At 37.3% G+C, this 25,224-nt stretch overlaps 1 protein-coding gene across 5 annotated transcripts in view; it reads left to right on the top strand.

Annotated features, from left to right (window-relative positions):
* The window catches only part of CDH7 (cadherin 7), a 154,811-nt gene that overhangs the window by 123,768 nt on the left and 5,819 nt on the right, over positions 1-25,224 (top strand). For all 5 annotated transcript variants that reach the window (XM_070049870.1, XM_070049871.1, XM_051851138.2 and 2 more), the window contains 4 exons: positions 2,464-2,600; positions 4,030-4,151; positions 4,788-4,905; positions 8,420-8,671. In XM_070049870.1, the coding sequence (XP_069905971.1) occupies positions 2,464-2,600; positions 4,030-4,151; positions 4,788-4,905; positions 8,420-8,671 (629 nt within the window). The remainder of the gene's footprint in view (positions 1-2,463; positions 2,601-4,029; positions 4,152-4,787; positions 4,906-8,419; positions 8,672-25,224) is intronic.

Here is a 25,224-nt window from a genome sequence, read left to right as displayed (position 1 = left end):
GTTTCTTTTCTTTTCTTTTTTTTTTTTTTTTAACAGAGGATCAGTTTAGTATGCATTAAGTAAAGATTTCAACAGTTTGCACCCCCCTAGAAACACAAAGTGAAATATATTATTTGAGTACTCGTTATAGCATTAAATCTCAATGCACAGCACATTAAGGACAGAGATCCTACATGAGGAGTAAGTGCACAGTGACTCCTGTTGTTGACTTTACCAATTGACACTCCTGTCTATGGCATCAGTAATCTCCCTATGCTCCAGTCATGAGTTTCCAAGGCTATGGAAGCCCTCTGAGTTCTCCGACTCTTATCTTGTTTAGACAAGGTCATAGTCAAAGTGGAGGTTCTCTCCTCCCTTCAGAGAAAGGTACCTCCTTCTTTGAAGACCTGTTCTTTCCACTGAGATCTCACTCACAGAGATCTTTTGCCAGAGTGTCTTGGCTTTCCATGCCTGAAATACTCTCATGGGCTTTTCAGCCAGATCTGAATGCCTTTAGGGCTGATTCTGAGGCCAGAGTGCTATTTAGGACATCTGCCATTCTATGAGTCTGCTGAGTATCTCACTTCCCATGTTGGATCACTCTCCCCTTTATTTATTCTATCGGTTAGTGTTAGCAGGTACTAGACTTGTTTATGTGCTCCCTTTGACTCTTAGTCCTTTCATTATGATCAATTGTGAACTGAAATTGATCACTTGGACTAGTGAGATGGCATTGGTACATGCCACCTTGATGGGATTAAATTGGAGTCCCTTCCTATTTTTGATTTCTTGCTGTGGGAAAGCTGAGTCTCAGGCTCTGATGCCACTCAGGCAGTGTTGTGAAGAGCTGACTTGTCAGACCTGCCATTCATTCCCCATCTGAGTGAATAAGACCCTTTGCAACTGGATGCCCCAGCCCCAGCCAACATTTGACTGCAGTTTCCTTGGAAATCAAGAACTAATATGCCTACCAGTACACTCTCATAAGAAAGAAAAGATAAATTAAATGCATATTATTGATGTGGCCATACAATGTTAGGTATTACAAAGTGGGTAATTACTGAGAAATGGTAATGATGTTCATGTTATATGAATTGATAAGGAAGAACTGGAGAAACAAAAAATATCAATAGAGAAAAGCATGTTGATAACATTGATATAGTAGTGCTTCACTGGGGTATATAACATGGAAGAAGGTGGTGTGGGGCAGTGTAAGAGGCTTGAAATAGAGTTCAAAGTAGAGCATGTGAGAGCTGAGAAGCCAAGGGGATGTTTGTAGAATCTATCACTACGTGGGATAGGGGACCAGGTCATTGAAGACCAGAATGCCAAAGATGTTAGAGGTCAAAAGATTTGAAGCACCTTGTGTCTATTTGAATGGGTTACTAGCCATCACACTTAAGTGAGTATTTTCTTGTTTCTCTGTGTATTTGCTTAATTATTTCTTTTTTTTAAAGATTTATTATTTATTTCAGAGGTAGAGGTACAGAGAGAAAGAGACAGAAAGGTCTTCCATCTGCTAGTTCACTCCCCAAATATCTGCAGTGGCCAGAGTTGGCCCAATCTGAAGCCAGGAGCCAAGAGCTTCTTCTGGGTCTCCCACACAGGAGCAGGGGACAAAGCATGTGGGCCATCTTCCACTGCTTTCCCAGGCCATAAGTAGAGAGCTGGAGCTGAAGAGGAACAGCGGGGACACAAACAGGCACCCTTATGGGATGCTGGCCCTGCAGGCTGCAGCTTAGCCTACTGTACCACAGCACCAGCACCTAATTATTTCTTTTTAAATGAGGACCTGTATGTTGCTCTTCTAGAAAAACTGTGATGGAATTTAAGGATGACCATTAAGTAGGGGAGGGTGAGTTTTGTGTATGGAACAAATAGTATCCATGAAATAAGAATACAAGTACTTCACTAATGCTTGGATTGCAAATAATTTGAGAAAAAATGCCTTTTACATGTGAAAATAGTCATGTGATTTTAGGGTTTCTACTTTAGAATGTGTCTTTGGAACCCTGGTCAAGACATCTAAGTAGAAGATACAAAAAAGGAATGATTACCAGGTTGGTGTTTTCAAAAAATTTTACTATTAACTATATTGAAAATGGGCAAGATGTATACATATATTTTATTTTTGAAGGATGTATAACCATGGCCAGGGTTATTAAATTTATTATAAATGTATTTAAGTATCTAAAATGGTAATAATAATAAATTCAAGGTTATAATAACATATCAGAGAATTATAAAGATAACTATGTTATGATGTTGCTTTGTACTGTGGCAGAAAAGACAAGGCATTTCTGATATATAGGTTAGGAATCAGCTATTACACGGGGAAGCTTAATGTAAGAAAAATGTTTGTCTTATTAATGTAACAGATGATGGAATCAGCAGGAAGTTGGTGATTGGCTATACAATTAATGAAATAATTTTAACAAAGTATGACCAAACATAAATGTTACTTTTTTTAAATTTTTTAATTAGGTATTCAATTGACAGAAATACAGACTTAGAGAGATACTTCAATATTGATGCCAACAGTGGAGTTATTACAACAGCCAAATCTTTGGATCGAGAGACGAATGCTGTTCATAATATCACAGTCCTTGCAATGGAGAGCCGTAAGTTATAAGGCTTAAAATTAAATTAGGGTGGAGGACAGGGAGACTGGAAAATAGGCTATCGTGAGATTATAAATGCAATCAGAATTTTAAACATTATAGATGAACAGAAACTTGAAAAGTCCCAAATTTTTGATGCATGAAGTAAATTTATATTGACTAGCTTTATTTGTAATATTTAAAATTTTATTTTTTTGCATTCTTGGTATTTTTATTCAATGCTGTGTTAAATGTTCTAGCTAAAATTTTAATAAAAAGAAATGACTGTGAACTGGCGAATATGACATACCTTCAGAGGGCTGCTGTTTTATTATCAGGCCAGAGTTCATATATTGCATTCATGCTGAAATGGAGTTGATTAAATAGTTTACAATAAAGCAAACTAACCACTAATCCAGGCACTCAGATTTAAATATTCTACTATTCAACTAATTTTAGCTTCTGATAAGAAAACTTTTAAAAAAAGAACAAATATTTAAAGCATGTTATATATACACTGTTTAATATATGCATATATTTAATACATGTGTAGATAATGCACGGGTATATTTATAGAAATATGAGCTCTAGCATTAATGGTGTGTCATCTATTCTAGCATTCATAGTGTGCCACCTATTCTTTGACATTTAGCTGATGACAGACAAAAATACACAAATACACATGGGTATGTCAAAAAGTTAACGGAAAGTGGAATTAAAAGATAAGTTTATTTTAGTGCAAAAAAAAAAAAAACACGTTTTGAGGGGACAGCATTGTAATGTAGCAGGTAATTCTGCTGTTTGCGATGCTAACATGCCATATTGGCTCCACTTCATGTCCCAGCTGTTACACTTCAGAGCTAGCTCACTGCTGTGCACCCAGGAAAGCACTGGATGATGGCCCAAATGTTTTGATCCCTGCAACCCATGAGGGAGAACTGGATGAAACTCCTGGCTCCTCCTGGCTTCAGCCTACCCCAGATCTGGCCATTAAGGCCATCTGGGAAGTAAACCAGTAGATGGAAGACCTCTCTCTCCTTCTTTATCTCTGTAACTCTTTCAAAGTAAATAATAAGTATTGAGGGGAAAAAAAACTTTGAAATGCATATGTAGATTCATACTACACATTTTTCACAAATTCTTTGAAGATGCCTATACATCTATCCATAGATCACAGATTCATTTCTATGTACAATATATCCATAAACACACATTTAAACATGTATATATGCATACATATATAGAAAGATACACACAGTACATATGTCTGTAGCTTCCTTTGAGGAATACAGTGCTGTGGTTCTGGATTTCATAAGATTCTTTATGGCTTTATTCTGAGTTCTGCTTTAGAGGGGCAAACCTGATTTCTTGATTCTAATTGTCTCCTGAGTAAAATGGCAGCCAAACAGCTTTGCTATCAGAGTAAGTAATGCATTATCTTATTCATTAGAGAACCCATCTCAAGTGGGAAGAGGCTATGTGGCCATCACCATTCTCGACATAAATGACAACGCCCCCGAATTTGCCATGGACTATGAGACCACCGTCTGTGAAAACGCCCAGCCAGGACAGGTAAGAGGCTTTCAAACACTGTACTCCCCCTCTGTGACTTTAAAAATATCCAGCAGCAGTTGTCTTTGAAATCCTTCCAGCTTTCAGATAAAATGTAATCAGCTTGTTTCAGCAAAACCAACACTTTGATGTGTAGCATAAACTAATATTAAAGGAACTTGCAGAGTCTGGTTTAATTGGGTGACGAAAACTCCTCGGGAAGAAAAGGTAAACACTGTAGAAGCAGCCTGATGGCTGAGGGCTCCCACTCCTTGTAGGGGAAACCCAGAGCATTAAGGTTTAGTGGGCTGCTCCCTCTTACACAGCAGGGGTTAAGTGCCTTGACATTCTAAGAATTAAGTGCAGTTCAGGCTCATTTTGGTTGGTTCACCCATGGTGTGCAGCGCCTTGTGATGTGTGCCGGGGTGTCTAATCAATTGGCATGGCTTATTTCCGAGGTTCACAAAAGTAAATTCAAACGTAAAATTCTAGAAGGACATGATGTTCCATACAGCCTTCTTATAGATTGGGTTCATTTTACTCCACCTGACCCTTTCTGGCCCTGCTCGTTCAGAAATTTGGAATTTATTAGAATTGTTCTGTCTCGACCTCAGAAAACCGAGGCATGCTTCCCTGCTGTGTGTGCTCTTTTCCTAGGTTATCCAGAAAGTCAGTGCCGTTGACAAGGATGAGCCAGCCAGTGGACACCAGTTCTACTTCAGCTTAACAACCGAAGCAACAAATAACCACAATTTTACACTCAAAGATAACAAAGGTAAGTACCGCTGCTGTCATTGGTGACGGCAGCAAGTACAGCCTCACCAGGGCACACCCTTGTTCTCCCACAGAAATGCTGATCATGGATTTTTTTGAACAGCCAAGGACATTAATTAAAGGGCAGTTGGCCCCTCAAGTGATTTTTATCCATGGATTTGCTGTCATGAAGGAGGACCTGTTATCTAGATCACTTTAGGCCTAAAGCCAAATGGTGAAATTTAGATCTATTTCTTTCTTTTCTTCTAGACACTTGGGTCCTTATTTTTATACCAAATTCTTTTTCGCAAAGACCCAAATATGTTGACGGCCAGCTTAATACCTTAATAAGGCTTATGTTGCATAGACAAAACTTGAGACACTCAGAAAAAATTGGACTTTATGCATTTTTAATTTAATACTTTCAATAACATCAGATATTTTTATATTTTTGCAAAATAAAAGGAAACCAAATCATAGTCATAATATATTTATGATACTGAGAATTATAAAATTACAGATAATAAATCGTTCTCCTGTCAAATCACATTTCTATACTTCAAAGGTAACTGCTCTTAGCAGTTTCCCAGGTGTCACGAACAAACCAACTTCATACAAACGTGTGAATAAACTCTGGTTTCATTTAGTAGATATACAGTGACAATTACAATAATTATAGAGAAAGCATGAGAACCTGTACTTTTTTGTCTAATTTTGAATATATATATATATATATATTTGAATGAATTTCTATTCAAGATACTTATTTCAGCAGACAACTGTATTTGAACCTGATATAAAGGGAGAATAATATCTCCAAACAGTATGGAAGATGTAGTTCTTCCTTTCATTTAGGCTGATTATGTAAGCTTGGTTTCAGGGGAAATTGCAGTAATAGATATTCCAGTCAAATACTGGCCTGTCTAAAAAGACTTGGTTTCAGAAGATGGGTATTTTGAGGACTTTTGCCTGAGGCCAAAATCTCCTTTAGAGCAGAAAATCCAACTCTGGCCTCAAAAACTAATCTGAAAACAATAATTTTCTCCTGATTCCATTCTCCATTTAAAGAGAACGCTATCTATTCCCTTCAGTAATATAAAAAGAAGAACATTTCCTATGCGGGCAATCCCAGACTCTCTCACTTAATCATAGACGGAAAGCGTTATTCTCAGCCCTGGGCTTCATCTGGTCAGGACGGAGGCAGGGGACTTGATGACTTTCACAGGAAGGATGAACACGTTGCCCCTCAGTCATAACCGGCGCCACCAGGGCTGTTGAGCAGATGTGTACCAGAGTGTCTGTATTTATATTCACACAACCACAACCAAGCTCAAGAAAATAGAGAGAGAAAGTATCCAAATAGAGTGCTAATTCTTTTTTGTCTTCTGTCTTAGGGAGCAAATAAAGCACATTGTGCATATTGTAAACTCTTTTCTGAATCCTGAGTTATCTTCTGATGGACTTTACAGCTTCTGCTCCTCAATTCTGTGTATTTGTGTGTGTTGGGGGGGGGAGTTGACTTTGATGTCAACCATGGGAGATTACACATCAATATCTTGTGAAACTTTTTCTGTTGAATCATAGAAATATATGTCAACTGAGCTAGTGGTGGCATGAACCTGTGCATTGATAGGTGTGTACTCAACACAGCATTCTTCAACAATGCATGCTTAGTTTTTCAGTGAATACCTTTTGCATGTATAAATTTTCCAGTAAAAGATCAGTTTATAAAAAATCCCACCACTTGGAATCTGAAGATCAAACAGATTTTTGTTTGTTTGTTTGTTTGGACAGGCAGAGTTAGATAGTGAGAGAGAGAGAGAGAGACAGAGAGAAAGCTTTTCTTTCTGTTGGTTTACCCCTCAAATGGCCGCTATGGCCGGTGCACTGTGCCAATCCGAAGCCAGGAGCCAGATGCTTCCTCCTGGTCTCCCACATGAGTGCAGGCCCCAAGCACTTGGGCCATCCTCCACTGCACTCCCTGGCCACAGCAGAGAGCTGGCCTGGAAGAGGAGCAACCGGGACAGAATCTGGCACCAGACAGCTTTATTTCTATCCCTGCTGTAGTGACAAGCAATGCATTTTTTGAAGTTAGGTGTGGGCTTGCTGTTTTGTGCTGTTTGAGTCAGAATGGATTTCAACTAGATCCTTCATTAGAGCACTGTTAATTCTTCCAGATTAACATTGGATAAATATAAAATTTGACTGTTTAGAAGGATAACATATATACACTCATGAAACTATGGACCGGGTTTTCTTCCTTTCCTTTACCTTTTCATTACTTGCTATAAGTTTCACATCTTACAAATTATCTAATTGGTTAAGACATTTAGGTGGAAAAAGCACCAATAGATATTAAAAAATGTGATTCTGAAACAGGTATCCCACTTAAGTTATAGAATTATTGATTGCTTTTTAAAGTTTCATAATGACTATAAGTATTTAGATGAAATAGATTGATATAAATTAAACAGGAGTGACTTGTTTTTGTCATTGATACAATGTTTGCATACCTGTGGTTTTAATTTCTAAAAGTAACAATATAGAATTTTTAAAATACCCATGTATTTATTTTGAAAGTCAGAGTTACAGAGAGAGAGGGAGAGATACAGAGATATCTTCCATCTGCTGGTTCACTCCCAAGGTGGCCACAATGCCCAGAATGGGCTAGGCCAAAGCCAGTTGTCAGGAATCACATCAGATCTCCCACAAGGGTGACAGAGGTGCAAGCACTTGGGCCATCATTTGCTGCTTTTCCCAGAGCATTAGCCGAAGCTGGGCCAGAAGTGGATTAACCACGACCTGAACTGGCACTCATATGGGATACCAGTGCCACACGTTGTCAGCTTAACCAACTCACTACATCACAGTTCATGCCCCTAGAACTGTTTGAAACTGTACAAATTTCTTTTCTGAATAGCTTTGCATACTAAACTTCTTTTTTAAAAGTTAATATACATATGAAATTATAAATATTTGTGGGGTACCATGTGATGTTTCAATACATGAGTACATGTGCATTGTCCAGTTAGGGCATTGCAGGGTTAATATGTCTGTCTCCGTGTAAATGAAGCTGGAGTGTCTTGTCTTACATTTTGCTGTACTGAGCTTGGAACTTTTGACAGAAAGTTTAGATTGGAAGTTTCATCTGTTCTCTGTGATGATGCTGAAAATATACTTAGCTTGTCAGTATTTACTCCCCTTTCTAGAAGCATATGTTTCAAATTTGAGTAAAATTGGTATCCTATATGCAGTTTTTACAAAGTTGCAATTAACAATTCATAAATGTTTTCATGTTTTATTTCATAACTGCTTCTTTGGTCATAGTTGTGCAGAGTGATGTAAGTATCTTAAAATGTATTAGGGAGTATGTCTCTGTTGAAACTGATTCAAAGAGAATTTTTTAATAAAAAGATCTGTAACTTTATAACTTTCCCTAATTAAGGAATCAAAGTAAATGGAGTGAGTTAAATAAAGTTCGGGACAACTGACTCCGTTGGAAATCTTCTGTTATAGACTTGTTTTTTTTATCCTAGACAACACAGCCTCAATACTAACCAGGCGGAATGGCTTCCGGAGACAGGAGCAGTCCGTCTACTATCTGCCAATCTTCATTGTGGACAGTGGGTCCCCTTCCCTCAGCAGCACCAACACCCTCACCATTCGAGTCTGTGACTGTGACGCTGATGGCATAGCTCAGACTTGTAACGCGGAGGCGTACGTCTTGCCTGCTGGCCTGAGTACAGGAGCCCTGATAGCAATACTTGCCTGTGTCTTGACGTTGTTGGGTAAGTGTGATTTCCAGTGCTGGGTCTTTGTGAGCAGTCGCAACAGCAGCCACGCCTCGTGACGTCCCTGTTTTCTTCTCTGTTCTGTCAGTTATCTTTTTGGGGCCTGGACTTGTGACACAGCGTGTGAAGGTGCCATGAGTGATGCTGGCATCCTGTACAGAGTGCTGGTTGAAGTCCCTGCTGCTCTACTTGTGATCAAGCTCCCTGCTAATGCTCTGAGAAGCCAGCAGAAGGAGGTCCAAGTACTTAGGCCCCTGCCATAAATGGGGGAGACGAAGAGAGAATCCCGGGTTCCTAGCGTCAGGTTGGCTCATCCCTAGCTGTTGGGGCCATTTTAGGAGTGAACCAGCAGATGAAAGATCTCTTTGTCTTACTCTGTCACCCTACTGTCAGATGATTAAAGATAAAAATCTTTTTGTCTTTAAAAGGTCTTCTAGAGAACATTTGCAAATATTTACTGGATGTTGTTTTCACTAAGAAACAACCAAAACCTGGTCATAGTTTCCAGTGGTATAGTAAAGTGAAACTGAGAGGAAATATTAATTCATTTATTTAAATCAACAGCAAAGATAAATGGCTTTTTTTAAAACTTACTCCATTCCAGCTCTTCACTTTAGAATACTCTACAGAGAATTTTGTCTATATTCTGATAGTATACTTCTTTAAGAAAGTTTGATTTTATATCCTACATTTTTGGAGAAATATTTAAGGTGGCTCTCTTAGAATATTGCAAATTTGAAAAGTTTTCTTCTTCAGCAATGTAAATGCAGTAACTCCTGGGAAAGTATCAACATATTTATTGTTCTTTTACTTGATTGCTGTTTTACAGGATTAGGTTTATAATTCACACTAAAGGTATAGGTTTTAATTTTTTTTAAGATTTATTTATTTTACTTGAAAGAGTTACATAGAGAGAAGGAGAAATAGAGAAAGAGAGAGAGAGAGAGAGAGAGAGAGAGAGGGAGGTCTTCCATCTGCTGGTTCACTCCTCACATGGTCACAACAGCCAGAGCTGAGCTGATCTGAAGCCAGGAACCAGGAGCTTCTTTTGGGTCTCCCACATGGGTGCAGGGGCTCAAGCACTTGGGCCATCTTCCAGTGCTTTCCCAGGCCATAGCAGAGAGCTGGATCAGAAATGGAGCAGCAGCCAGGTCTCGAACCATCACCCATATGGGATGCTGGCACTGCAGGTGGTGGCCCTACCCACTACACCATAGTGCTAGGCCCCAGTTTTGTAAGATTCTACAGCAACCTTTTAAAAATTGGGACGTCCAATGTGGCCACAGGGTAGTGGGTTTATTCCAGAGCAGCATTCTCCTTCCATGTAACTTCCTATGACAGGGAAACAGACACTTGATATTGCACCTGAGACTGTACTATGTGTTTTTTTTGGGGGGGGGAATTGAATTAAGAAATCCATTTAGAACAGATTTTTATAAAAACCACATTTACAGGAGGAGGTAGTATTGTATAAAGTTTAAAGAGTATATTTGTGGAGATAGGTAAGCCCAGCTTTTATTTATGCCTTTAAAATGCACTAGTTCTTCCTCAGAGGAGTATAAATTCCTTTGTAGACACTTTTAATTTAAAGCTGAAAAATTATAGAATTAGCATCATAAGGTTATTGGGAAAATTAAATGAGATAAGTCATATAAGGTACACTATACCTCCCATATAATGAACATTCAGAAATGTCAGGTGTTTTTGATGATGCAAAAATTCACGCTCTATTAACAAAGCATATACCTAGTTACTAACATATTGACAGTGATCTCAGAATAATGGAAATTATTATTCAAGAACTTAAACTGATCAAATAAATCAAGGGAAAACATATAACATCAGTCTTTTTGAGTCTGGCTTATTTACTAAGCATAATGGTTTCCAGTTGCATCCATTTTGTTGCAAAAAACAGGATTTTATTTTTATTTTTCACAGATGAGTAGTACTCCATAGAGTATATATACCATAATTGCTTTATCTAGTCTTCAGCTAATAGACGTCTGTGCAGGTTCCATAACTTAGCTACTGACAATTGAGCAGCAGTGAATATGGGAGTACTGATAACTCTCATATGCTGATTTCTTTTGGTTTGAGTAAATTCCCAGGAGTGGGATGGCTGGGTCATGTTAGGTCTGTATTCAGGTTTCTGAAGTATCATCACCATACTGTTTTCCCCAGCAGCTGCAGCAGTTTACATTCCCACCAACCGTGGATTAGGGTACCTTTTCCCCACATCCATGCCAGCATTTGTTGTTGATTTCTGAGAGTCAGTCTGATGGGTGGGTGAAACCTCATTGTGGTTTTGCTTTGCATTTCCTGATGGTTAGTGATCCTGAGCATTTCTTCAAGTGCCTGTTGGCCATTTGAATTTCCTCTTTTGAAAAATGCCTCTTTGAGTCCTTTGCCCATTACCTAACTGGATTGTTAGCTTTGTTGTTTAATTATTTAGCTCTTTTTAGATTCTGGATATTAACCCTTTATCAGTTACATAGATTGCAAATGTTTTCTTCCATTCTGTCAGTTGCCTCTACACATGGCTTAGCATTTCTTTCGTAATGCGGAAGCTTCTCAGTTTGATGTAATCCCATTTGTCTATTTTATTGCATGAATTGCTTGGATCTTTTCCAAGAAGTCTTTGCATATGCCAGTGCCTTGCATGGTTTCCCCAATGTTCTCAAGTAATTTGATGGTACTGGGTCATAGATTTAGGTCTTCCATCCATTTTGAGTGGGTTTTTGTGTAAGGTGTAAGGTAAGGGTCTAGTTCATCTTTCTGCACGTGGAGATCCATTTTCCTCAACACCAGTTGTTGAAGAGACTCCTTGCTCCAGGGCTTGATTTTAGCTCCTTTGTCAAAAATAAGTTGGTTGTAGATTTGTAGACTGTCTCCTAGAGTTTTTCTTCTGTTCCACTGGTCTACGTGTCTGATTTTATATCAGTACTAGGCTGTTTTGATTATAATTTCCCTGTAGTATGTCTTTAGATCTGGTATTGTGATGTCTCTGTTTTTGTTGTATAAGATTTCTTTAGTTATTCAGAGTCTCTTCTGTTTCCATGTGAATTTTAGCATCATTTTTTTCTAGATCTGAAAAAATGTTGTTGGTATTTTGATTGGGATCACACTGAATCTGAAATTACTTTTGATAGTGTGGACATTTTGATGATATTTATTCTTCCAATCCATGAACATGGAAGGTTTTTCCATTTTGTAATGCAATCTTCTATTTCTTTCTTTGGTGTTTTGTAATTTTCATCATAGAGATCTTTGAAATCCTTGGTTAAATTTTTCCAAGCTATTTAATTCTTTTGTAGCCGTTGTGAATTTGATTGATTTTAAAAATTCTTTTTCAGCCATGGCATCGTATGTGTATACAAAGGCTATTGATTTTTGTCTGTTAATTTTATATCCCGCCACTTTATTAAACTCTTTTATGAGTTTCAATAGTCTTTCAGTGGAAGCTTTTGGATCCCCTATATAGAGAATCATGTCATCTGCAAATAGGGATAATTGACTTCCTTTTTTCCAATTTGTATCGCTTTGATTTATTTTTCTTGCCTAATGGCTCTGGCTAAAACTTCTAGGACTAGTTTGAATAGCAATGGTGAAAATAGGCATCCTGGTAGAGCTGCATACAGTGACTGGCCAGAGACCCAGCTATACCCTGCATGCTCTCATGCAACCACCAAGTCCTTGCAGTACATAAGTTTCCCACAATCACTGGGTGCAGAGGTTCCTATCTGCCCTGCCATCCTATCAGATCCACAAAGAGGCAAATGTTCCCTTAGCCAGTTGTTCATAGGTGCTCTGCCGAGGTGGCTGGAGCCCTGGAGCCTGTGGTATATTGGGAGGCTGGGAGCGCCTCTCAGTCTTAGATGGGTGCCCAGCCACCATCTGTGCTCTCAGCTAGGCTCAAAGTCAGTGGGAACCACAGATTTTTTCCTTTGCCAGAATCTCTGGATCACACACATGCACAAAAGCCATTGGCCAAATGTTACCTCTCCCTGCCACTGCCACCAGTACTGCTGAGGAGATGGTGTCCCGGCTCAGCTAGCTGCTGTGTGTGCCCACAAGGGCTTCTGCATCTGCCACCCAAGCCCAAAATGGTGTCCACCCTCTCAGCTAGATGCTTGGAGTTATTGTGGGGAGGGTGGGGTGAGAAATGTGTGCCTTTTACTTCCACTGGGTCCACGGGTACTAGCTAGCCCCTAGGGCTCCAGGCTGGATTCCACTACACACTCTCCCTCCTGCTATATCACCATGGGCTGAAGAAGTTTGATCTCAGCTCCGTCTCCAAGCTGCCACCTACTCTGGCTCTCGGTTTTTTTGTGTGTTGTGTCTGTGTTTGTGCTGTGCGTCTTCTCCTTCCACTCAGGTCCATGGTGCTCTCTAATTCTCCCTTGACAGTGCACTTCTTGTTTTTTTTTTTTTTTTTAATTTTTATTTTTTTGCTTTTTATCCCTGGCGTAACACAGTACATTGTTCCTTGTTCCGCCATTTTAGAATCTCTCAATTTTTTAAAACTTTTCATTATTTATTTATTTATTTATTTATTCCTTTTTTATTTAGTGAATATAAATTTCCAAAGTACAGTTTATGGATTACAATGGCTCCCCCCCATAACTTCCCTCCCACTCGCACCCCTCCCATCTCCCGCTCCCTTTCCCATTCCATTCACATCAAAATTCATTTTCAATTATCTTTATATACAGAAGATCAATTCAGTATATATTAAGTAAAGATTTCATCAGTTTGCATCCACACAGAAACACAAAGTGTAAAATACTGCTTCAGCACTAGTTATAGCATTACTTCACACTGGACAACACATTAAGGACAGATCCCACATGAGAAGTAAGTACACAGTGACTCCTGTTGTTGACTTAACAATTTGACACTCTTGTTTATGGCGTCAGTAATCTCCCTAGGCTCTTGTCATGAGTTGCCAAGGCTATGGAAGCCTTTTGAGTTCGCCTTCGATCTTATTCCGACAGGGTCATAGTCAAAGTGGAAGTTCTCTCCTCCCTTCAGAGAAAGGTACCTCCTTCTTTGATGGCCCTGTTCTTTCCACTGGGATCTCACTTGCAGAGATCTTTCATTTAGGTCGTCGTCTTTTTTTTTTTTTTTTTTTTCAGAGTGTCTTGGCTTTCCATCCTAAAATACTCTCATGGGCTCTTCAGCCATAGCCAAATGCCTTAAGGGCTGATTCTGAGGCCAGAGTGCTATTTAGGACATCTGCCTTTCTATGAGTTTGCTGTGTATCCCACTTCCTATGATGGATTGTTCTCTCCCTTTTTGATTCATCAGTTAGTATTAGGAGACACTAGTCTTCTTTGTGTGATCCCTTTGACTCTTAGACCTATCAATATGATCAATTGTGAACTGAAATTGATCACTTGGACTAGTGAGATGGCATTGGTACATGCCACCTTGATGGCATTTTATTGGAATTCCCTGGCACATTTCTAACTCCACCATTTGGGGCAAGTCCGATTGAGCATGTCCCAAATTGTACATCTCCTCCCTCTCTTATTCCCACTGTTATATTTAACAGGGATCACTTTTCAGTTAAAATTTAAACACCTAAGAATAATTGTGTGTTAATTACAGAGTTCAACCAATAGTACTAGAACAAAAAAATACTAAAGTGGATAAAGTATTACATTGTACATCAACAGTCAGGACAAGAGCTGATCAAGTCACTGATTCTCAAAGCTGTCTTAGAGATGAAGCTGGATTCACTTGCAGTAATTTCTTTCACATGTGACTTTGGTGTTCCTAGCAATTTAGGTTGCTTTCTGGTTCTTATTACTTAAGAGTCAGGTTAGATATGGTTGAATGTTACTAATGCAGCATTTCACTAGATGTAATTCTTGTATATAACATATATGAAGGGGTGTGTATGTTTGTGTGTGTGTGTGTATACAGGTTTGAGAAATTTTTTCAAAATTAAGTAATTACTTTCTCTGTTAAATTTAAATATAGCAGTTAATGAAACAACAAATTAAGAATGTCTCATTTCTAAGGATCAAGTTTTTAACCTTTATATTTTATTCATTGCTTAAAACTTTCCACAATTATTAAAATAAAAGGGAGAGAACAATCCAACATGGGAAGTGAGATACACAGCAGACCCATAGAATGGCAGATGTCCTAAACAGCACTCTGGGTTCAGAATCAGCCCTTAAGGCATGTGGATCAGGCTGGAAAGCCTATGAGAGTATTTCAGGCCTGGAAAGCCAAGACACTCTGGGGGAAAAAAAAAAAAAAACTAAATGAAAGATCTCTGCGAGTAAGATCCCAGTGGAAAGAACGGGTCATCAAAGAAGGAGGTACCTTTCTCTGAAGAGAGGAGAGAACTTCCACTTTGACCATGGCTTTATCTAAATATGATCAGAATCATTGAACTCAGGGGGCTTCCATAGCCTTGGCAAGCTCATGACAAGAGCCTAGGGTGATTACTGAGGCCATAAACAAGAGTGTCAATTTGTTAAGTCAACAACAGGAGTCACTGTGCACTTACTCCTCATGTAGGATCTTTGTCCTTAGTGTGCTGTACATTGAGATTTAATGCTATAACTAGTACTCAAACAGTATTTTTCACTTTATGTTTCTGTGTGGGAGCAAACTGTTGAAATCTTTACTTAATGTATGCTAAACTGATTTTATGTATATAAAGAGAATCGAAAATGAATCTTGATGTGAATGGAATGGGAGAGGGAGTGGGAAAGGGGAGGGTTGTGGGTGGGAGGGACGTTATGGGGGGGGAGCCATTGTAATCCATAAGCTGTACTTTGGAAATTAATATTCATTAAATAAAAGTAAAAAAAAAAATTAAAAAAACATAAATCCAACAAAATCATATTGTATTGAAATATGGTTTTGAACCAGGGGCCACCTGCTGCTTTCATTTTTATAGTGGCTCTGTGAATAATAAGTATGTTCAATGCCAGCATTATAGCTCAGAATTGTGGTCTATATATCTTATTTCCTAAATAGTTAGAAGCAAATAATCAGGACTCTTTGGTCTCTTTTGAGTCTGTGTTCATTCTGGATTTTTCACGTGAGAGGTACTAAAGCCTATGGAATTGAATATTCATAGAGGAGACAGATTAGGCACACAGCCTACCTCATACTTGATTTCTAGTGCCCAAAGACCCATTCTTGGGGCAGGTGCTGTGGCATAGCAGGTAAAGCCATCGCTTGCAGAGCCTACATCCCAAATGGGGCTAGTTCGAGTCCTGGCTGCTCCACTTCTAATCCAGCTCTCTGTTGTGGCCTGCAAAAGCAGTAGAAGATGGTCCAAGTCATTGGGCCCCTGCACCTGCGTGGGAGACCCATAGGAAGTTCCTGGCTCCTGGCTTCAGATTGGTGCAGCTCTGTCCATGTGGCCATCTGGGGAGTGAATCAGTGGTTGGAAGACCTTTCTCTCTCTGCCACTCTGCCTTTCAAATCAATAAATAAATCTCAAAAAAATCCACTTTTCATACTGCCTCTAAAATGATGTGAATCTTATGTCTAAACATTAGCTATCTCATTCAAACCTTCTAAGCAAATATTGCCAGAAGAGAGCAAGGTGAAGAGGTGGGATTAGGGAAGAACTTGAGAATTGAGTTCAGTGAAGCTTCCTGGCTTGGGATTCCTAACAAAATCAAATAATTTTCCACATGTCAACTTTTTTAAAGATGTGTTTATTTATTTGAAAAGAAGAGCAATGTGTGTGGGTGGGGCGGGGACTGGGAGGTCGAGTGAGAGATAATCTTCCATCTGTGGATTCATTCCCCAAATGGCCACAAGAGCTGGGACTGGGGTAACCAGAAGCCAGGAACTAGGAACTCTAATCTTTGTCTCCCACACAGGTGGTAGAGGCCCACGCACTTGACCTTCATCTGCTGTCTTCTCAGACCTGTTAGCAAAGAGCTAAATAGGCATCAGAGTATGCCATGGAACTGCACCACAACACCAGCCCCTACATTTCAAATTTTGTTCCATTGATTTGACAAATTAAAGCTGCTCGTAACCTAACAACAGGGTATGCAATGAAGTTTCTACAAAACTGAGACATCCAAGAAATCAACTCTAGTCCTAACCTCTCTGCCTTTCAGAGGGGGAAACAGTTGGAGGTGCTTCAGGATTTATAAGAGTTCATATAAGAAGAAAGAGGCTAGTTAATATGGTTATTGGTTTTCTTATTCTCAACCACTATTTTTTAGATTAAATCACAAGGCACCAAACCTTAAAATACAAAAAATATTCACATGATATGCTTTCTCAAGATCTGAAATGCATGTTATCTGAAGGTAGATTTATAAGTTTTCACTTATATTTGTATTCTTTTCACTTTATCGGTGAACTTTTTATCTGAGTTCTCTCACTTTTGCCCTCACTTTCATCTCTAACTTACCTGCACCTGAATTCTCTAACAACTTACACCTGAATTCTCTAAATGAAAGGGATTACCCAAAGGTTAGAACATGGAATTTCCTTTATTTATCATGAGTACTTGAATGGGAAATATTACTGTCCTATTCAGATTTCATGATACAGTGGCCAATCAGGTGCCTCAAATTTTTTTCATGCAGAAAATGCCATCAACATATAGAAAAATGCTCTAGTATTCTCTTGCTTGAAAAATATGTTCCCCGTCTCTAACACCAATACCAATTTATGCATCTTACTAAGTTCACATTTATTGATATGCACAGTTATTTTATAGCACAATGAAAACATTTCTTAAAAAAGTCTAGGAATGACTGAGACATCAGATGTTTAACCAATAAGGAAAGAATTTCAATTTGGGGGCTTAAAATAGATGACAAGATTAAATATTGCCCCCTATTTTTAAGTATATTATGGTTAGATAATGTTATTATTCCAAAGGAGCTTTTCACTGTGCATGAAAGCTGCCACTGAATTCACTAAAATTTGTCTTTTTCCCTCCCTAGGCCTTGAGTTCTAAGTAATTGAAATCCCATAGCATTCCTTCTAGTTCTTTGCTCTTCTGACAAAACTGTACATAATTAGGCTGGCCCAGCTTCATAAACTCCAGTTTAATCAGGTATTTGTAGAAACTCACAGTTCAGTGCATAGAACTCAAATCTACCCGGATGTTTTGTATGGCCACCTTGTCACTTACCAGCCATGCATTTTCACTTTTCTTCCCTGATTTCCAAATGCTAAACTATTTTTCACCACTCATCACTGTAGCTACTCATGATTTTATTCAACAGAAAAATATTTTCCTGGTATTGTGACAGTGGACATTACTGAATAATATTAATAAGTTGCTAAAAATAGTATCACTGTACAAAAACTTGATCCTCATCATGATTTATGATAGAACATATTTCACATAGCAGCCCTAGAGATAATCATAGCCAATGTGTGAGAACAGATGTGTTCCTCTTTCCAAACAAGTATGAGCATACCAAACATGATTTGTATTTCGTAAGATCATACCGTGTTTTAGATAATAGCTTAAGTGGTATTCATATAACAGAATTCTTACACAGTGTTATTATTGTATTCCCTTTTGGTATGAAAAACGTACAGCTTAGACAGAATGTGTAGAAAGTGATAGGGTGAATGAGTGTCAGGACGTGAGCACAGGCAGGATCTCAGACTCATCTGCTTTGTTGTATGTCTCTAACCTATCTTGCTCCTTATAGATGAAAGTATTTTCACATGTAAGTTTTCCAATATGAAAGATCCCTGTGTCTCTGGGAAATGCCTATAGATCTGTGGCTATTGCAACCCAGACATTTTCAAATTAGAGGCAGCAGTATCTTTGATCTGTTTCACACAGTGGCTTTTATCAGTGCCTTGGTTAACTCTGTCTAATTAATAGAACCCTCTAATTACTTCCAACCTCCAGAGAACACACATAAAATTTCGCTAAGTTTAGGATATATTTCAGTACTGCCAAAATATAATATACAAATTGTCTTTGTTCATGAAATAGTCATTTTACTTAACAACAGTGTATTTCTGTCTTAAATGAGATTCAGATTAAACCATTCCAACTCTCACATTTAAAGAGATTTGTGATATTTGTTTTGTGAGAAAGCAAAGTATATTCAGCTGGAAATAAAGCTTCCCCTGTCTTGAGACATGGAAAGAATTATTTATTTTATTCACATGTATTGCAAATCTTTGTTTCATATCATTCACTGCTGATCTAACTATGTGTATTCCCTGTACTATTGACAACTGAAGTTAGAAATCCAAAAAGAAATACCAAGTCCTGAGCAATTTTCCTGTATCTTTGCCTCTTTTTTGGAATTATTTCCTTAATATATTTTCCTGGGTGTAATCAGTGAGACCTTCTTCTTTGTGTTCCATCCTTCACAGTAAATCAGCTCTCAACTACTGTTAATTTTGCTTTGGGAGTTCTTGAATCATTTCATTTCTTCCCCTTGATTTTGTCAAGGATCCACCTCTCCTGTCCTGAATTATGCTGACTGATGCATTCTCTACCACAGCCAACCCATTAGTAAATCATACGGGCTAAGGCTTTTCAAGAAAATATGACTGTGACACACTTGAGTCTAAAATAATATTTCCATGACTCCTTAATGTCTACAGACAAAAATCCCAGGAACTCCGGGATTGTACTGCTTCCTCCTTATTGGTCTTTATTTCTCTTTACTCACAGGGTATACTTTAGTCAAATTGCCTGTGTTGATTTCTCTCAGCTCATCTGTTTGGTCATATGTGCCCTAACCTACCTTACTTTTTTATGGCTGAAATTTCTCTTTTTAGAATCTGTTAGTGTCTAACTCCTTTATGAGTGCAAAATTCACTTCCTTGGCTTCTTCAGTGCTGTTCCTAATGGCAACATAATACATAGAGTTGAATAGTACTAGAGCATTAAACCTTAACTTGACTGATTTATTAGTCTGTCCTTTTTTCTGTTTTCTCTAGTAGAATCCTGCTCTCAGAGGCAGGAATCTCTAGTAGAATCCTGCTCTCAGAGGCAGGAATAAGCATGCTGTTATCTTTATATACATAACACCTCATAAAATAATGATCTGACATATAGAAGATATGCTATCCATGCATGCAGAATCCAACATATAATTTCAATGTACCCTTAATGGAAAATGGCATTTTATTTTATTTTTATTATTATCTATAAAAAGTTTATCCATTAGATCTTGAATTTTCACATTTTCCGTTTCTATAGTTTCTGAGATTCAGCCCATCTCTTTAACTTTTCTGTAAAATATATATGACAAGGGTTAAAAGCATTGAAATTATATTTTCAGGTTAATGACCATAAATTTATAATATAATAACTTACAATTCAGATTATATGACTAAAGATAGAGGAAATACTGAAGTAGAAATGTCAAGGACACTTTGTTACCAATTTAAAATGTTATATCAACATCTACTTTATCTCAGTCATTCACTTGGATTAGATAAATTACAAAACTTTTATCTTTTGTGAGCATAATTAGCAGATAGAATCCATATGTGCAGCTTGGGATGTTGGTCTTTGTTGCTGGGGATCTGGGTATGACCCTGACTCCACAGCACACAGATTGAAACAGAATGATAAGTTGATGTCTCCTCTTTCTTTAGTTCTTAGCTCAGATGTCACTTTATATGATACCTTTTTCTGGCCACAACCAGACTAGCATTTCTCTTTTTAAAGAATAAATTATTTCATGTCTTCATTTGAAACAGTTGATATGCATCAAAAGTACTTACACAGAGCCCAGATTTTTTTCATGGTCCACAAATTGAATCCTGTTCTTAACACAAGCTCAACACTCTAAGATACCAGGCTTTCTGATCATTTGGTCACTCACTAGAAAGGGTCGCAGGGTCTTTCTTGTCATCATTTTCAAACCACACTTTTCATGGAATGTTCTTTCTGACCCCCTTAACCTGCCATGCTCATATTTTCATGTATTCTCCAGCTTCAATCTTTTCTCTTCCCAAGGAATTCCCTTATCACCATAAATAAATTAGGTTCCCTTTACATTCATTATTCTCAATCATAATACCTGTTTATTTCCTTTCTAGTGCTCATCAAATTTCAAAATACCTATTTGTTTTCTTAGCTAAAATATAAAAGTTCTTAAATAATAATCTCTTACTTCCCCCTACAATATATTTGCAAATCCTAGTGTGATACACAGATGAAAAAATACTTTGAATAATTCATGAATATAATTTATCGTGCCCTACTGTATATTTTACTGTATATTTTATGGTATCTCTATTATTCACTTTCCATCTAGCAGATAAAATAGAGATCACATGCATCTAAATTAATATCAGATCATCATAATCACATGTGAGTGCATAATAAAGTTTATATTTCTGTTTGTGCATCAGGTCCATAACTTTCCACTTGCTGCAAGAACCAAAGGAATAGGAACTGAGTTATTCAAGAATTTGTTGTATGAGTTCACAAAATATGAATTATTACTTAACAAAAAGACAGTACTTTCAATGTTGAGGTACATTTAACAAATTTACAAAAAGAAATTCAGTTGATACTCAAGATTTCACTATGAAGTAACAATTGTTACAGTCTCCATTTTAGATGGAGGGAGCAGTCTACATTTTATTTGGAGGAAACAGAGGCAGAAAGAGATACTATATTTTATCTAAGTCTCCATGTTCAACAAATGGAATAACAGGGATGCAGAGCAGATAAGGATCATAAATAAGCAGAGAAAATGAATATATGGAAGGGATTTGATGCACATTCCATGGGGTACAATATACAAGTATTGTTTGAATGGTATATGGGATGAACAGAGTTGAAAACAAAGAGAAAGTGATAAGTTGGAGTCAAAGATTATCTGGAAGTTTCTATGTATGTATTCCCTTACTGGGGAGAACAGCAAAAATATGAAACAAATTAGATGAATAGTATGAGTTTCAACCTAGAAGCTAATGATATTTGAGTGAAGTCATTTGGATTGAAAGCTGTATTAGTAAAAGCAGTGGCAGTAATAAGCAGAAAAATAATTGCCATTTTTATAATTTATTATATTCTTAAAAGTAGCTATATTTTATTATCAGTAAAATTGTGAGAGGTCATTCATAATATGATCTGATTCTCCAGAGAGATAGACACAACATTTAGAAGTCTAAGAGGCATCAACTTTTGCCATATAAGAAACAGTTAAATCTTGGGTTTCATTGGGCTCACCTAGGAGCTACATGAGATGCAAAGGGAACAAAACAAAAAATAGAACCTGAAGAGTGTTTATTTTAAGTCCTTCTTAGAGAAGAGTAGTCACAGAACAAACTGTGGTTTGAGAGGATAGTGCAAAACTCTTTTTCTTGGAAACCGACTGCAGGAAGCACCATCATATTCTGTTGAATGAGTTCAAGAAACCTGACCATACTGAGTTTCCATGCTGAGTTCTACATCACATAGGACAGATATTCCATGCAAGCAAAGGGCTAACAACGTGAATATTTTTGATATCCTTAATACAGGAAATAACAGGGAAAATAGATTGTTGTGGCTCAAACGCACTCAGTGTATAAGAAAGTGCAAGCATGAGATAGGATAGTTTTACAAAAAATAAAAACTAAACAAAATTTAGTGTAGATGAAGATAAATTATTAGTTAGAAAATATGTGGAGACTGTTTCTACTTATTGGTCTATTTTTTGATGAGAGTGCTGAACTCTGGTAGAATTGTGTGCATGGGGACAGAAGAGATGGTTTGAAATTGAAATGGAGTGAGAATAGGAAGCATCTTCATTATGGTTATTTCTGATCTAAATCCAAAAATCTTCAAATTCAATTCAAGATTAAAAGAAAATTAGCAAAACTTAATTAGTGCCCAACAGAGAGAATGTGGCACATTTTTCGTAAGTTTTATGTAAATCAACATGATCAAAGAATAGTGAAGAATTAAAAACAGAAAATTATTGAAAGATCCAGTTCTTTTTGCACACTGATATGGATAATTATTTATTATGAATTATTGAACTCCTACACAGACCCGCTAGAGTACTTCTTTTTTATATTAGATTATTTTTCAAATTCACTTTATAAGTATACTGATAATCACAGTTAATAGCTGGTTCACTGTTCAATATGTAATTTGACAATAAAAACTGAATGAATATCTTAGAACATATGCAATTAAGATTTCTGTCTAGTTTTTTCTGAAATTATTGTTTGTCTAGGTTAACTGTCCAAAATGAATTTATTATGAGTCACCGTGTGAACCACCAATGCAATTTTAAACCTTCAAGTGGTTTCATTACAAATGTAAAAAATAAACAAGTGAAATAAATATTATGTTTTTCAACATAGTACCCACAAATTATTGTTTTAACATGCAGCAAATAAAATTGTTAATGCAACATTTCCTTGTTTTAAAATTAAATCTTCAACATTTATGTGCATTTTAAAGCACATTTCAGTTCAGAATATTCCTATTGTAAGTGTTCAAAGCTACATGTGGCTAATGACAGCCATACTGGGCAGTGAAAATCTAGACAGCTATTTTGTGGCTATTAAGAAGTCAAAATTGTTCATAGACACCATAGCCAATGTAGTGTGGAGTGGCGAAATCTGACACATTCTTCAAGTTACCACTCAGAGTTCATCCCTCCTATGAGAATTAAAAAGAAAAGGAAGAATTTAGGTGCAAGCAGGGTAAAAACAGTTGTTCCTCAAATATATTTCTCTAGCATATTTTGTTATGAAATTTAATTCATTATATAACAGTCAACTGATTTTCTTGCCTGTGCAGATGTGGAGCTAGGGGTTTCTGCATAGCTCTAATGTGGTCTCAGTGTTCTGCCAGTGCTTGACTAATGCATTCAACCAATGTTTACTGAATATATACTCTCTATCACATGCTGTTCTTTGTGCCTAGAATAAACCTATAGAGAACAAAATCACTGCCCTAAAGGGCTCACAGTTTTAGCAAATCGTTGCTCATTAAAGAATATTGTTGAATAAATGAAATTCAGACTTTATAGCAGTGGCAGTAGTAACTAAATGATTCTTTAATCTTAAGAACGTGATATTTAACAGAGTAGCTTGTAAAGTCTTAAAATAAGATTTTTTAAGAACTATTTTTCAGAGTATTAGGATGGAAAAGATCTAGTTTAATGGCATTTCACATTATTTAGCAGCTTTAAGAGAATACCAGACTAAATATTTTGAATATGCTATAAAAATGAAATGCATTGATATATTTAATAAAATATACACAGTCTTACTTAGGAGTGGTACCAAGCATAGAAAATCCAGAGCAGAGAACTCAGGATGACATTGAGGTACTGAACTCCAGAATAGTGGAGCACCATGCTACAATTGCCTGTAGATTACATCTTCATGACTTCTAAGGTGCCTGCCATCTTTAAGAATACCTGGCACGTGGTGATAGAAGAAACTCATTGGCAAGCAGGGCTTCCCAATTGTAGATACAAATATGTGATTGCTACTCTCCAGGATGAGGCTGCTGACTGTTGTAGGACTGAAACACTTTTCAGGTGTTCTGGTAAAAATCCTGTTCCAATTTAAATGTCTGGATATGTGTTTGCCACAAACCACAGTAAAGCTGAGAATAAAGGGGTCCACTAATTTACAAACTGTTGTGTGTCATACACTTACATAATTTCTCTCCAGCTTCATTTTATTTCTCTCAGTTTTGGAAGAATAATGCTGTTCTGGGTGACATGTTTATTTTCACCTATGCTCATCTGTACCTAAGTTGAATTTATCACAACTTACACTAATCTGCATCTATATATCCTCCAACATTTGAGCAGTTTACATGTAGGATCTCTCTTGATACAACTTTTCCAACATCCACCACTGTTTCCTATACTCAGATACTCGGAAAATTTAAATTGAATGCTATGAAACTGAATTTTAAGACACCAGAACTTTAGGTAAGCATTATACTTCTACTGCAGTGATAACATTGTAATTTCTTCTAGATGTACTTCCTCTCTTCCTCTCTTTCATCACGAGTGAGTGATTGATTGCTTTTTTAATTTTTATTTTATTTAAAAGGGAGAGATCTTTCATATCTGGTTCAATCAAATGTTCACATCAGCCAGGGCTGAGAGACGCTGAAGCCGGGAGACCAGAAGTCAATCCTAGTTTCCCACATGGGTAGCAGCAAACTGACTACTCAAACCAGGCAATCCAATATGGGATGTAGAGTCTCCAAGTGGAACTTCAACCACTTCAGCAAACACACGCCCCTGGAATGATTATATCATGCAGTCCTTAGACCACATTTGTCCTTGAGTTTGTATACTTTGGCCCATGCTTATATCTTCAATTTTATCCTCCTACTTCTTTCTTTGCCTCCATCCTTGTTGGCCTCAAACCTCTGCCCACTGAGTACCAAGATTGTTCTTGCCTATCCCTGAGCCACTAGTTACCCTCATTAAATCTTCATCTTAATTCCCTCTGTTTAAATAACCAAAACTCTGTTTTCAATTTTTTTGGTTGATATCTTTTTCAGTGAATTACAAGTTCCAGGAGAAAATGTGTACATTTCACTCTGTGCAGCACTGTGTCATCATATTTAGTACATATAA

This window comes from Oryctolagus cuniculus, chromosome 10 (genome assembly GCF_964237555.1).
Source record: "Oryctolagus cuniculus chromosome 10, mOryCun1.1, whole genome shotgun sequence".
Lineage (NCBI taxonomy): Eukaryota > Metazoa > Chordata > Mammalia > Lagomorpha > Leporidae > Oryctolagus > Oryctolagus cuniculus.
The sequence above is the reverse complement of the archived record's forward strand: the minus strand, read 5'-3'. Positions and strand labels throughout refer to the sequence as shown.